Source organism: Polyodon spathula, chromosome 22, assembly GCF_017654505.1.
Source record: "Polyodon spathula isolate WHYD16114869_AA chromosome 22, ASM1765450v1, whole genome shotgun sequence".
Taxonomy (NCBI): Eukaryota; Metazoa; Chordata; class Actinopteri; order Acipenseriformes; family Polyodontidae; genus Polyodon; species Polyodon spathula.
In genome coordinates, this window is record NC_054555.1 from 28,952,443 (window position 1) to 28,968,135 (window position 15,693).

General features: G+C 41.6%; 1 protein-coding gene across 1 annotated transcript in view; it reads right to left on the reverse strand.

The window, feature by feature from the left end:
• Window positions 1–10,247: 10,247 nt before the first annotated feature.
• The window catches only part of LOC121297183 (acetoacetyl-CoA synthetase), a 30,422-nt gene continuing 24,976 nt past the window's right edge, over window positions 10,248–15,693 (reverse strand). Inside the window, exons 16-18 of the mRNA XM_041223293.1 lie at window positions 15,173–15,231; window positions 14,837–15,039; window positions 10,248–11,114 (exon numbers count right to left, since the gene is read on the reverse strand). Coding sequence (XP_041079227.1) covers window positions 10,977–11,114; window positions 14,837–15,039; window positions 15,173–15,231 — 400 coding nt within the window. The 3' untranslated portion in view covers window positions 10,248–10,976. The remainder of the gene's footprint in view (window positions 11,115–14,836; window positions 15,040–15,172; window positions 15,232–15,693) is intronic.

The following is a 15,693-nucleotide window of genomic DNA, read 5'->3' on the forward strand; positions in this document are numbered from 1 at the left end:
TTCATAATAATCACTGTGTATTTACATAGTAATTACTTAGTAAATACAGGTGTACTTACACACAGTTACAATGTTATTGTACAGAGTTTCAATGTACTTAATGTGTAAATAGCTTTGCACAAGATTACCCTAACTCTTTTCTGACACAATTGTGTACTTACAAATATCATGCAAAAAAAAATGTACACATTAAGTACATTGAAACTATTATGTAAATACACAGTGATTAGAGACACCATGTAAAGTGTTCTCTTCCTGTCTGCTGCAGGGGGGCACAAACTCAGAGCTATCATTAAGCAATGACCTGTATAAGACCTGCAAGCCAGTACAATTGGTTCAGTTCATTGATTTAGGGTACAGGCAGAGCTCAGAGCAGGAGGGCTCTGGGGCTCGAGGGCTGGCATTGTGCATGCCCTCAGCTACTGCACCCAATGGGCATTTACTCACCATGCAACAGGTCAAAAGAATTCTTATTAACACTATTAGAAATAAAGCCAGAGCTGCAGTAGCCCAGTGGAGGCTCTTGTACCAGGGAGGGGTGCGGGGGAATTAATAATGGACGATACCATTTCACACTCTACTGCCTTAACTCACTAAGGACTGATCGCAACCTTCTCACAATCACTCGTCTTGAACACAGCATGAGCGTCACTTACAATTTGTATCTGTCTGAACAATGCCAGAGACCGACTCTTTTACAGTCTGAGATCTAGAAAGAAGCAGCTTTAATCAGAGAGAGCCTTTTCTTTAATTTCCAGAGTTCAGGCTCAGGAGCCTTTGTTTATGTATGTGGTTTTTGTAAAAAGGCTTGCGGGACATTAACCATTCTGGAATTTTTTTTAAATGTTGATTGTCATTTTGGATAACGTTTAAAAAAAAAAAAGAGAGAGAGAGAAACTGAAAAGAATGCTGAATTGATTCCCACCGGGGCTGGACAAATCAATAGTTAAAGATGGAAAGCGATGTTACAAAGCACTGCAGGTACAGAAATACTGTATAAAAAAGTAGCAATTAAAGTGAAGACAATTAAGGGAAATGGCTTCCAAGATGTCAGCTCCCTACTAAACTGTCCAGCCCACCTAAAAGTGAACCCATTTATGATTGATGCATTCTAGACAGCAGGGAATGTATTTCAAGCCTATTATATGAAGTGCTGTTAGCTTAATAGTTGATCCTGCTATAGCATGTGGTCACTCTGTTATTACGACCTTGAGCATTCAATAGATGAGAAAGGAATTACATTTAAACTGTAAATATATTCATTTGTTGTCCGGCTTTTGATCGCAAGCATCACATTTCAGTGAAATTGTCAATCTTTGAGCCTGCGCTGGGATGAGATTATTCAAGACACAATCCCAATTGCTTTGCTGTTATTGTTTTTCTATCACAAAGTTGTAGTAGGACTACATTCCCCCCACCCCCCCCCCCCGAGCTCAGAGAGGATTAGCGAGACCCTCCTTAACTCAATAACATCTAACACCCCCAGTGCCAGACAAAGCATGCCATGATAGGAAGAGGCATCTAAAATCTGTGCTCAGCTCTGTGCCAAGAGTAACCCTTACAACAGTGCTTCCCAACCCTAGTCCTGGGGACCCCTGTGTTTGCTGGGCTCTCAATTCCAACTGAGCGCTCAATTACTGAACTGGACTCTCAATTAAACTAATAATTTGCTTAAATAGACCTTTTTAATTGTTCTCAGATCCTAAAAAGTGTTCAAGAAACTTATAAAATGTTACAGCTAACATGACATATGTAATTGTTTAAGAGCTGAAAGCAAGTAAAAAGGTGTCTTTAAGAAAATGATTAGTTATTGAGAGCTGAGTTGGAATGAAAACCAGCAGCCACAGGGGGTCTCCAGGACCAGGGCTGGGAAGTCCTGCCTTAGAACAGTGGAACTCAACTCTGGCCCTCGAGATCAAATCCAGTCCAGGTCTTTACATGATCTAATGTAGTTAATTGAAGCTGTTTAAGAGGCAATTAACTCATTTAGGAGCTGGTTGGAATAAAGACCAGGACTGGAATAGATCTCTAGGTCCGGAGTTGAGTACCACTGCCTTAGAAGGATGTCATCTGCATTTTCAGAATATGTGGGGCCATCTGCTAGCTTGACACAATAGTTTTTTAAATTTCGAATGCCCAGTTGTTTTTTCAACTCAAGGTACTGCTCTCTGTAGTTACAGGTGTTGCCAAAGTTGGTCCTTCCACTCCTGGTCTTTGTTTCAACTCTACATTGTTTAATTGAACCAATGAAACCTTCTTCCAGACCCTGAAGCAGTACCTGTTAAATCTGGAGTGGAATAGCCCTCCAGGACCATGATTGACACCTCAGTTGTTTCTTGCTAGTTCTGTAACATTAGCCGTCTGTTCTTCAGAGGATGGTTTCTTCTGTTTAATTTTGCATTACATGGGTTCTCCATCATTCTCTGCTGTTGTTTCCGCTGAGATCGTGATTCACCATTCCATCATTTACTTGTCCTGCAATGCGCTATATTCAGTGTATTATGAATGTTGCAAGAATTTAAAAAAAAAATGGAAAAAGCAAATAATAAACTGCTACAGTCTGCATGACAACGGGAGAGAGCCAACCCATTTAGAGGAAAAGAAAACATTAAGCATCATAGGAGAGTAAAAGTTTAAAAGTGAATTGCTTTTTTGAACAGATAGACACGTTTGAGTTAAATAAGGTCCTGTCTTTGAAGTGGATCCAAATCCATGTGCGGTCAGCCTTCTTTGAAGTGAAATTTCAATTTAGATGCAAAGAAGCCTACAGCACAATGGAGAGGGTGAAAGGGTCCCTGTGCCAGTCAGTAATCACAATGCCACAGCGTTGTCAGCTTTGATTAGAAACTTCCCTTTAATCAGTGGTGAGCTTCTTCTCGCAGAGGGTGTGCGCGGGGTCTTGGATTTCTTGTTCTACGTTGTGGAGCATGCGAAGAGAGTCCAGTTGTGTTAGGACATGATGGCTGATTCTCAGTGTAAGCACCCCTTCAGTGTGTACAGTGTAGGAATCACACGCTGTATTGTAAGACGGTCTCACCTCGGTGCAGGTCACTTCTCTTAACACATGCATTCCTGTTCTTGTCTCGCTTGTGTTTCTCATCCTGGTGAGCGTGGGAAGCACCCCAGTGTTTTGAGTTCTCAACCTATGCCTAACCTCTGAGTACAGCTGGTACACCACAGTGTAATCATTCACCTGCCCCCCCTGCAACACTGGATGCAAGACATGCAGCGGTAAGAAATACCACATCAAACATAAAAGCGTTTCCATAACTTCATGTTTCATGCTTTGTAAATTTGATGTGGAGCGTTACAACCTAATGCTTCATTCTCAATGGGGATTTGCACGGTATTGCAGATTATTGGTGGTTGCGCTTGTCCTACAGATGAGCCACAGGTTCCACTAATAATACAGTGCCTTGTGAAGATTTTCTGCATTACTATCTTCATAAAAGCAGCCTTGTTTTTAATGACCTGTGCTTACATAGTGCCGGAGCACATTAACATTATCTACAATAATCAGCTTCTTTGTGATATCTGGGTCAATCACTGGTTATTGAGTCCTGTTTCCGTTTAGCACCAATTGTAAAACACTGCAATGAGGAGTTGTTCTGCTGACAATGTGCTGTAATCCATCTTTAAAAGCTCACACACATGCAAAGACTGACAGAAGGAGACAGACGTGTTGTGAGCAGGTATGAGCTATTCTATTCATGCAGTACCAATATTTGGTTCAGAGCACACCAAAAGGACCTCTGCAGCTACTGAATGTCAAATGCAAGAATACAATAAAGGAGGTACGTCTCAAATATGATATCTAGAGCTTGCCCTGCTGACACTGTGACATTTGGATCCGGTAATCACACAGAATTAGATTACTGCATGTATAACTCAGTGACAATAAACAGCGTATATTGGAAATCAGTAACATTTCCATGGAGAAAAAGTAATGAAAATGCATAAGACTACTCTACCTGCAGATGATAATAAATGAGTCTCTCTCTCTCTCTCTCTCTCTCTCTCTCTGCATTACATTGATATAGATGTTAAAAACAAGTTGCATGCTTTGCAGTTCAGGGTGTTCTAAACGTGACAGATTTGCAGTCAGGTGCTGTTCTGATTACTAGTCCGTGATTAGCAATGCCTCCTACAAAAAACAGCTCATGAAATACTGATAGACTGTAATGCCCTATAACATATAGATGGACCTACTAATATAGAGCAACACGGTACATTTCACTCAATAGGGGGCGCTGTGGCACTGCATGCTAAGATCCTTATTAAAACTCAGTTTATACCGCAGTACAGGTGTCAAATTGCTGTGACTACAGAGATATCACAGAAACAGGGGGCTTAACAGAAGGGGTAGACACAGGTTTTGTCCAACACACAGACACACAAAATCTTAGTTTTGAAATCTGCATAAATCCATGTACTGTATTTCATGTAATTCAAGCGTGAAACTGCAGAATTAGGAAACATCCCCCAGGTGCATGGGCATACCTGATAGTAAAATGCTGTCGAGATTAGGAAGAGAGCAGATCATACACAGAAACACAGCAATGTGGCAAATCTCTCTGAATTTTAATAAGGAGGGAATCTCTTTAAATGATGTATTAGCTGAAGAAAGGAGTTCAAATATAACTGAAAAAAACAATATATAAAAATAAACAACCTGAAAAAAAAGAAGAAAATGAAGCAAATATTCACCCGAAAATAACACAGGCATTAAAAAGCATGTTTCAAGTGATCATTTAAAAAGCGCTTCAGAAGGTTGGATTATTACAGCAATGGTTTAGTCGGTACCTCAATTCACTCTTCAGTCCCCTGCTGTGAGACACATTTCAGAGTATCTGAAAAGAGCAAAGACCATGCCATCCGCTTTTAACAGAAAAATAATTTAGCAGATCTGGTTTGAATAATCAGATTATGCAAACACAATATGACAGTGGTTAAAAAGTACAACAGTATAAAAATAAAATAAATAAATACTAAGAGTAATGAAAGCTCCCCCAAAGCTGTATAAAGCTGCTTCCTCTTGTACCTTTCAGTAGCCCAGGCCTTGAGTGATCAATAGCATTGTATCAAGGACACTGAGAGCATCCAATCAGAGTCTTATAGCCAGGCCATGACAAGCCTCTGCACATCAGATCTGCTAAAAGGAGCTAAAAATACACCTCTTTAAAGGACATTAAGATTCAATTAGGCAAATCAATACTTTGACTAGCAATATATCTTATCCAAGTACTGAAGGCAGTCCCTTTCTTCCAGTTATCAAGGATAAGCAATTAAGTATTTTGTACTAAATAATCCTAGGGACAATATCAAGTATTCTCTCTCTCTCTCTCTCTCTCTCTCTCTTTTTTTTTGCAATGTATAATATTTTATGACTTTTCCTAAGTTGTGGTCATGAACTTACACACAGAAAACAGAACCTTTGAGATGTTTATTTTTTTTAGAACAGGTCATGTATACAAATAAGATGTTTCGGGTCACTGTGACCCATGGCGTTTATCCATGTAGATTTGTGTGCAGGAATAAAAAATTTAAACTTGTTATTTTATTATTATTATATTTGTATTACTATTTATGAAAATGGCTTCACCTGTCTGGAGATGTTTATAAACAAAAAAAAAAAAACAATATTTATCTACAAGGCAGAGCCTCATTTTCACTGTCAGTATTGCAACAGCATCACACTGGTAAAGACACTCCAAAATGAGAAGCTCCCAGGCTGGCAGTCAAAGAAATTTTATCACAGCTCCTGGACTAAAAGAGCAGAAAAGAGTAAAACCTTTGCAAATAAAAACAGATAATCAATTTAAGGCTGTTTTAAATTAGTTTGAAATTGCATCAGGTCAATATGACCCAAAAGATAACAGACGCACTTAAATTCTGAACATAATGGGAGGGTTAAAAAAGCAAACTGTTTAAAAGAATCAGTGTTAAGAAAAAAAAATCTTGCATATGCAGCTGGGGCTGCAGAAAGCGCGTCTCTGCAGAAATGATCTCAGGTAACCCGGCTGAGTCATTCTTTGTGTCACTGTGGGGGTGGCTGTGTGGGTGTGAACCTGGTTTGTTTGAGTTAACAGTGAGATCTAATTGGTGTCGTTTGCATTTTGCTACAATTAAAAGGTTTACTTTTAAACCCATTTCCCTGCATCTTATCAACATGAGCAACATTATTAAAGCCCCCCCCCCTCTCCTTGCACTGCTATTTCCAGGATATTTGCAATGAGTCCTGCTACCACACCCTGCTCCCCCAGAACCCCAGGACCTTGGACACAGACCTTCAAGTCATGGGCTACCTGGAAGCAAGAGCCACATTCAATCTCCTGTGTTGAGTTTAATAATCAAAGAACAAACCTGCATTCATTCTCGTGAAATAAACAAGAGATTGCTGCTTGAAAACCTCGTCTGCGTGGTACGGCAGCTGATAGCAAGGAAGTCCAGCTCTCACAATCGGTTTGCCAGACTGACAATTCCTCTTCAGCAGATAAGGTTGGAGTGTATTCTGGGACGCAGCAGAGCAGCTTTAAAGATATCAAAGCAGCTGTATCCAGGATAAAGAAGAATGAGCAATGCCCTCAGTCTATAATCATGTAGAGTATGGTACCTCTGCATACCCTGTAGAATGTGTGTCTTAAACAAATGATTGAAGTGGTCGCTGGACTGATGTATACACTTTGCTGCCACTTGAAGAATAGCTGAAGAGAGTGATATGCCTTCATGATTTTTCAAGCTGCGGCAAAGACCCCAGTCATGAATGTTTTACACTTACTACTGAGTCCGCTGCGTGTCTCAAGAGCATACACACTGGCTGAGCCTTCTGCGCCATGGTTAGAAAAAATGTGACGGGACAGGCCCCATTAAAAAATTTTTTTAAAAAGATACATGAACAGATCAATAACTCATCAAAATGCTACTCTCTATATTCCTCTCTCTCCGAAGCTGTAGCTCCAACGCATTAATAAGATAGTAAATCAATTCAGGGTTGAACAGCAGAGATGCAATCTGTCTTTTTATACCTGTCAATCTGTTTCTGAGCATCGTTACAGGGCAGGGAGGGGGGTAAAGCAGTGAGCTTCTCACAGTGCTGCTTATGATACTGACAGTGATATGCAACTCCAGTCAGGCAAAACACTATCTTCTTTTACGTGCTTCCCCCCCATCAATTGCAAATTTGTTTACCTGTGTTGTGAACATAGTGATCTGTCTGAGAGACAGGAGCCTGGAGGAACCCGGGCATATTTATGTGCAGAAATACAGCGCTGTCTGTTGCAGATGTGTTAATTCTGACACCTGCTTGTAAAAAGCTGTTGTACCTAATGAAGGACTGGGGAAGATTAGATGGAGAATATAGAACAGGGCAGAGGCTAGGTGCAAAAAAGGAGTGAACGTGTTTATTCCTACACAGTTCCATTCATTAGCGACTCTGTCTGGATGATCTTTTTAGAAGGCGATGCAACAGGTATGAATTAAAGATCAATAGTAATGGCCAATGACAGCTGCAGTGATGCACCATCTCTGCTGCCGCTCGACTGTAATATTTGCTCCATAGCCAGCATGTTGCCATTTCTACTCGCTGTGGTCTGCTTATGGTCTGGGTGTCCTGAAAGGCATAGCAAAGTGTCTAATCGCCACTTTATAACCCAGAGCCTCCTTCAGATCCTCAAGGGCTAGGTTTAACCAAGTGTGATTGATTATGTTGTCGGAGATGAGTTTGTGACTGTCTGGGAATTGCAGAACAGTTTTTATGGTTTCTTCTTTGGTTTCATATTTTTATCAATAATACACTAAAACGCCCCTGAAAAAAAAGCCATTGTTAACCCACAACAAAATATTAAATAGTACTTGATTTTGAAGCAAGCTGGCTGTCAAAGTTCCCCCATTAACACAACTGCTCACAAAATGTCCACGATTTTGATAATGGTGCTATAATAAAAAAAACCTATAAAAAGCATCTTTTAATGTCCATGCATTGACCCAGCTTCCTGTAGACTTAATGCATTATAACAGATACATTAGAGAATGCATTTAACAGGAGTGGATCTGCGACCCCGTGTCTCCTAGCTCTCATCAGCGCCTCATTTTGAAGTGCTAACGCTATGGTTAGAATGGTTGTAATGAGGATACCCATAACAACAGGGCAGAGTCACTGCTTTAGAATCTCCCTACTCTCTCTTTACAATGTAGAGGTGAACGTTACTTTCCAGTCTCTCTACAGTATTCTACATTCTCTCTGTGGCTTACTCCTGAGAAACACTCAAAGCATTTCAGCGAGACAAGAGTAACTCTGCCGTCCCAAATCATCTACACAGTAACACAGTAACACATTCTTTTATGTAGCCATTATTATTTTTACACCCATCTATACATTAGATTATGATTTTCTTGCAATATTTTATCAGCTCAAATGATTACTGGTTTTAAAAGAGTAGAATAAGAGCCTGGTTATTAAGGAGCTTGTTTATCAAGGTCTATTTTATTGAAGGCAATTGTAGCTCGTAGCTCAAATGTCCATTCTTTATTACTTATAGAAAAAGAGCAAAGTGAAGCACTAAGGAACGTTTCAGCCGAGCCGCCTTCATCAGGGAACTCAAACTGCTCATGTCACAGAACTGGCGCCTCCATCTAAATGCCATTTAGGAACCAGAGACAGGAAACAGAGAGTGAGTCACTGGAGATCAAGCTTACTAAATTAGTGCATCGGTGTCATACCTACATCACTTTCCATCACCGCGGTGAACTGGGAACGCTGGGGCGGAGAGTAGAACACGGACTCGTTCTTTATCTGCCATATTTAAATGTGAGAAGTGCCTGGACTGTCTAAAGAAAGCAAAAGGGCAGAATCAAGAGGTTGTAATCACTTTATTGCCTCTGCAAACAGGTATACAGCATAGGTACATTTCTTTAGACTAATAAACCAAACATTACTTTGGATGCGTGCACCCTTTCTTAGTGCTCTGGTGTAAAAGGACGGGGTTGAGCTGAAGGGACGGATTCTGCTCACACGCCCTGGCACGTCCACATGCAGAAGCTGCTACGCTGTAGTGTACACTGCAGGTACACGATGTGGGTAAACCACGGCACAACACTATGACAGGACCCTGACAAACGCAGCACAATCACGAGGCGTGAGCGTCCGATAGCTATGCAGAGCTCACACACGCTTTTAAGGGTATAAACCCGCTTAATAATCCATCTGAACGGGTTTCCAATACAATTCCTTCATAAATCGACACTCATCTGAAAATGTACCTTTGCCTACACACTTGCATCAAAATGAGCAAGAGCTAGGTGCCCACTGTTCCTCGTTCAAGTGGAATCATGTGACATTGTGACCTTTCACCTCTGCTAGCTACACCATGCCGTAGAAGGTTTAGCAGGAGTCAGGAATCCCAGACACACGGTCAAACTAACCTCTGAATAAAGATCGGTGCAACACAAGCACACACATCAGAAGAGGCTAGTTTCATGGGCCTGGCTCTAGTACAGTGTGGAGAGGATAGAAGTGGATCAATACTGTGTCCAGTGGTCTTAAAGGTACATCAGCAAGACTTGTTTAACCCTTTGCATACCACTATAAGCCTCCAGGGAGGACAGTGAATTCACACCTTAACGAAGGAACTAAACACTTTTGTCTGATTATTTTCTGATTTCCATGTACTAATAAATACAGGATTTACAGGCAGGGCAGTACTGAGCTCAGGGGGTAGCCAACACAGCTATTACTGCTTTTTCAATTGCAGACAGCGTTAACACAGCTACTGCTGCTTTTTCAATTGAAGCGTAATGCAACTGCATACTGAAATCTGGAATCTATTGGCTTGCTAAAAGTACTGGCAGTTACTTCGTGCTCAAAACCCATCACCTTTGCATTAAAAAGAATCAATTTATTAAAGATTTAAAAAAAGAAAATTAAAGAAATGATGAAATACACTTATCAAAGCTTAAAAATCACACAACCAACATGAGCACACACGATTGCAATTGTAACACTTAACATTCACTAAACTGTACAACACAATGGCTTCTCTGACACTGTGGGAATGGACACAAAATTCTGCTGTGCAACCTGGGAAAAATAATCAGTGTACAAATACAGTTTCTTGGTATGTTAAAAGCACAACAAAATGAATGCCTTTACTATAGCTGTAGTATCTCCCTTTTCCAGACACATTACCTATATATATATATAGTATATATATTATATATATATAATATATATATATATATATACTATATATACACATTTATGACACACGTAGACATGGGGTAGTCTAAGACCAGGTTGAGTCTTTAATCGTTTTCAGGGTTTTTTGTTTTGTTTGTTTGTTAATACAAAAGGAACCAAGTTCTTTTCCTCCAGTTGGTTTCCAAATGAACTCACTGGGTTAGTTTAGAAACTAACCGTATATGAAAAGGCCCTAACAGCCCTGCTGAGATGTATCCTGGCTTTGTGTGCTTCATCTACCGTCCACACAGGAGTGTCTGAAGTGAGCTGCACCACTGCCTGCACTGTCACGGATGCTTTCCTCAGACAAAGCCTCAAACTGCCCCAGTCACACTCAAACACCAGCTCAGCTGCATGAACGGATTTGCTTGGAATCTCTGTACCTGCAGGAACGGACACGGCTCCCCAAGCTAGTAGAGCACAGCTACATGTGGTGCACAGGTCTGCTTTCAACTGGGGCTCGGGTGGAAAAGAACCAAACACATCCACAGCTGAGCTGCAAAACATCCTGGTAACATGGACCCCTGTAAAAAGCAGTCCAGTATGTGTTGTGACTTATTACCATGATAACAGACAAAACCACGTCTACCTTCAGGGAAAGGTATCTTTAGTGATTCCCCACTACAGGACACGAGCGATGCACAGTCACTGAAATGAGACTCTGCTTCACCACCCCCCCACCCCCCTTTCCCCCCTGAGCGATCCCCCTTCATCTCTTATATCCTGTCCCAGATGGCTATCTTTAGAAGTTCTGCAGCTCTGGCAGATTCTTATACAGGTCCAATGAGCCGGGGTTGGAGAATGCCCCACGCTGGGTAACTTCTTTTCCAGCGACAATTTGCTTGACAGCGACTTCCACCTTCTTCCCACTTATCGTGTACTGAAAGCAAGAACACAAACATGAATTACTGTTCAACTACAGCGAGGGGGTGTAGTGGTCAATTTCCTCTCACCTGAAGCGTGTAGATCTTTTAAAAGAGGCACAGTTGATTGGATAGGCAATGGTGACACAATGGTGACAATACCCCAATCGCCACAACCCAACAATTTAGGGGCTTGTAGTCGTCCTAAGTTTCGTTTCAGAAATGTAATGTGGTGTTTGTTCCCTTCATAATGACCAGTTGCAGATCAAACTTGGAGAATGTCACCCACACACATTCATTTGGATAAATATGATGGATTTTCCACGCAATGGACTATCATCATTGGGAGAGATCAGAAAGATGCTTGGATCTTGCCGCAGCTTTCTGTAGATCAACAATCCAGGGTCTTAACAGGGTACACCTGGGAGCTGCACATCGTCAGACACGCTCAGGCAGGAGAGGAACAGCCGTCCTTTGACCTCTCCTAATGGTAGCAATCCCTGCGCTCCCATTTCACACTTCACACTGCAGTCTGGCTCGCACAGATACAGGCGAGAAAGGGAATGAGAAATGAGATTGCTCGTCGCAAGCTCGATTTACATGCTGCAGCTCACATCATGCCCATGGAGAAATGGCTCAGCAGTGCTTTTTCAGTTGTTTTAATCAGCGCGCTGCAAGTAGTTTATTTGGCGAGGGTGCGATATGCACCTGCCCGCCCGGCTCCTCCTACCCTCATCAGAACGCTCTCAGATTTAGTGCAGTCTGGAATGGGAAGAGTCATCTGGCTCGGCTCCCAACTGTTCAACTGCTAATAATCTTTAGAGCTGATCAGAGTCGACTCTGGTTCCACTGGCAGATTCTGTAACATGCGCTAGTTACGAATATAGACGGAAGCGTGCCAAATGAATTGCCCGTGCTCTCAGACTGTTGATGTGTTTTTCTCCCTTCTCCCTGTAGTATTGGAAGTGGTGTCTGGATATTGAGTTATTTCTTTGGAAGCCTGCTATTGAACAGAAAGCAGAAAGATTTTTTTATTTGCGACTGTCGAGAGACAAATGAAACAAATGCATTTAACGTGCTGAATCTCACTGCGATTTAAAAAATAAAAAAAAGAGCTCTTCTTGTTTTCTTCAGACTCCTCTCACAAGGTCAGTATGGTCGATAGGAAGCTGGATCCCCTGAGGAGTGCATGATTTAGAAATATAGACAAATTGCTTTCAGCAGAAAGTGAAATATACCAGGTGCTGCTGCATATTAGGCTGGCTTCAGGGCGAAGCAGGTCAGGTCTTTACAGATACGAAGTTTAAAATGTTCAAGCCTCGTTCCTTGTGTTAGCACACCATTCTCTCCTACTGAATCTAGGAGCATTTCAAAGAAAGACTTGATCCTGTGCTTTTAAATTAGACCCCACCCGCAGGGGGAGAGTGGTGTTCTAACAAGGGACGAGCCTCGATGGGCCCAATGGGCTTTTCTCGTTCCCAAACTTTTCTTATCTTCTTAAGTACCTCTAAGAAGTCCAGATTTTGTGTCGATCAGCTTTTATCTAAAAACCAACCATGGTTCATAAAAATCTAAACCGTGGCAGACCTTAAAGGACTACTTTATATGATCTGCATTTTCCTAATGTTTCATCTCTTACCTGATCAATAGAGTTGCATGCGTGTGCTGTATCTCTCTTACCTGATCAATAGCGTTGCATGCGTGTGCTGTATCTCTCTTACCTGACCAATAGCGTTGCATGCGTGAGCTGTATCTCTCTTACCTGATCAATAGCGTTGCATGCGTGTGCTGTATCTCTCTTATCTGATCAATAGCGTTGCATGCGTGTGCTGTATCTCTCTTACCTGATCAATAGCGTTGCATGCGTGTGCTGTATCTCTCTTACATGATCAATAGCGTTGCATGCGTGTGCTGTATCTCTCTTACATGATCAATAGCGTTGCATGCGTGTGCTGTATCTCTCTTACATGATCAATAGCGTTGCATGCGTGTGCTGTATCTCTCTTACATGATCAATAGCGTTGCATGCGTGTGCTGTATCTCTCTTACATGATTAATAGCGTTGCATGCGTGTGCCGTATCTCTCTTACATGATTAATAGTGTTGCATGCGTGTGCCGTATCTCTCTTACATGATTAATAGTGTTGCATGCGTGTGCCGTATCTCTCTTACATGATTAATAGTGTTGCATGCGTGTGCTGTATCTCTCTTACATGATTAATAGTGTTGCATGCGTGTGCTGTATCTCTCTTACATGATTAATAGTGTTGCATGCGTGTGCTGTATCTCTCTTACATGATTAATAGTGTTGCATGCGTGTGCTGTATCTCTCTTACATGATTAATAGTGTTGCATGCGTGTGCTGTATCTCTCTTACATGATTAATAGTGTTGCATGTGTGTGCTGTACTTTACTCTGTTGTGGGTTCTGCCAAGCTCAGTATGTACTGTACTGTACCTCACTGGAGTCACGTCTGAAAGCTGGGTTTCTTTACAAGAGCCTCACTAATAAACTGAACAAAAAACACTTTGGACCAGTTATTTAAGACAGTCTTTGCTTCAGTAAACAAAGACTTGGTGACGCTGGACGTCAATTCAGCCCCATTAACTATCTACGAAAAGAACGCGGCAAACTGTGGTTTGAGTTCATTTGCAGACACATGCAATTTGGGTGCATCGTTCTGAAACTCGCTGCACTCTTCTGTGTTTTTCAGTACGGGAAGCTGCATCCTTTTAAAGCTGCAGCAACAGAGATCTTAGATGGGCAGCCTCTGTAACAAGCTGAAGTTCCAGCAGCATGAAGGGGTTAATGAAGCCCCTGTCCGGCAGTGAAACGCTGTTTTAATTAGAACTGCATGCTTACACCCCATGAGGAAAAACACATGTCACCATCTTCCTATTCATAATATAATCTGGATGCTTTAACCATGATAAATCACACAAGACCAGGGTATTAATCAAACAACATGGAGCTCTGCTTAAAAACTACCAGAGCTAATGAAAATAAAGTAACATAGAAAAGGAGCCCATTCTCCTCCCTTCATCCATTCACAAAGCACATTCATCTTCAAGCACTTACCAACTGCTTCCTCGAAACACGCCTCAGCATGCCTTGATCTGGGTTGACAGTACTCTTCAACTAAAAGCAGGGCTAGTAAAATTGTCATGCTTGCTCTTGCTTTATCATTAAAAACAGTAATAGATGTTGCTGTTTAGTATCAATGGGTTTGTTCATGGCTTGTTTCCATGGTGCAAATAATACAAGATATGGATCCTGCACTATGGATCTGCTTTCCAACTGCACAGATTTTAGTTGGGGTCAACCACTCACGCACCCACACTAGTTATGAATAATTAGGTTCATTAAAAAAAAAAAATTGCAGTCATCGCTAAATATCTTGGTAATGGATTGCTCGCGTCTCGAACTTAAAATCACCATTACCTTAAATATTTCAAGAAAACTAAACTAATTCGTAATGCATTACAGAGACATCATTTGGGTTTGGCCCTCTTTTCAGAATGTTACTGAACACTCATTTATTTTTAATACACGTTAGTGCTGTTCCTTTATTGCAGTACTGGAGCAGCAAAGCGGGGTCAAAGCAGGTAATAAAGGGAGTGCCATTTTACTAATTCTGAGAATAAAATTGAATCTCTGAAGTGAGGAGCGACAGATTCAAATCCGCAAGACGGATAATCGTCTCTCGCAGTTTTACATCCCGACGCCCTGATGATCTTACCGGAATGTCTTTGGTCTCCAGGACGAGAGCGGGGACGTGACGAGCCGATAGTGCCACCCGGATGGCATCTCGAATCTTCTTCACCAGCTCCGGCCCGAAGGCGTACTTGGGTGCCATCTTTAGAAACAGGATCACTCTCTCCTCCCCGTCTTTGCTGTACTGGGGGACGCAAAGACTGTCGGACACTTCCTCGAAAGCTTCCACTGGAGACAGACAAGGAAACAGATACTCTCTGTCAGAAACTGTTCCATTGCAGTGGAATCGAAATAAAAGCTGAAGTGGATTTGAAGCATCGTATGAAGAGGCAGACTGACTGGATTGGAATGGGAGTCTTACCAATGTTATAGATTTCGGAGCTTCCAAATCGTACACCATTGGGGTTCAGAGTACCATCACTGGAAAAATAAGCACAGGGGATCATTAAAGAACACACGGACATGCTACAGACAGAGGGGCCATAATTAACCGAACCTGACCCCTTGATTACCAATGAGAGAAATCCTGCAGTCAATCTCATGTCTGATATCAGCCCTTTTCTATAAACTAAACCCTAAACACACAGACCGTCACCCTTGCATGTCAGATGTTTAACCCTGCGAGACCCTTGACAATTAAAGGGCACAAGTTCACAGGTAATAGAGGAGGTTAAATCACTGTGAAACTGAGATACAGTAAGCTAGACGAATGAGTTCAGCAAAACGTTTTTATAGTGTTACTGAAGAGGTTACAGATGTGAAACTGTATGCAAACAGCAGGGAGATAGACAACTTACTCGTGGATCCAAGCCCTTCATTTAAGCTGCAGGTTTAAGAAATAAAATCAAGGAGCTCATTTGAAAAGGAATTGAGAGGAGTGGC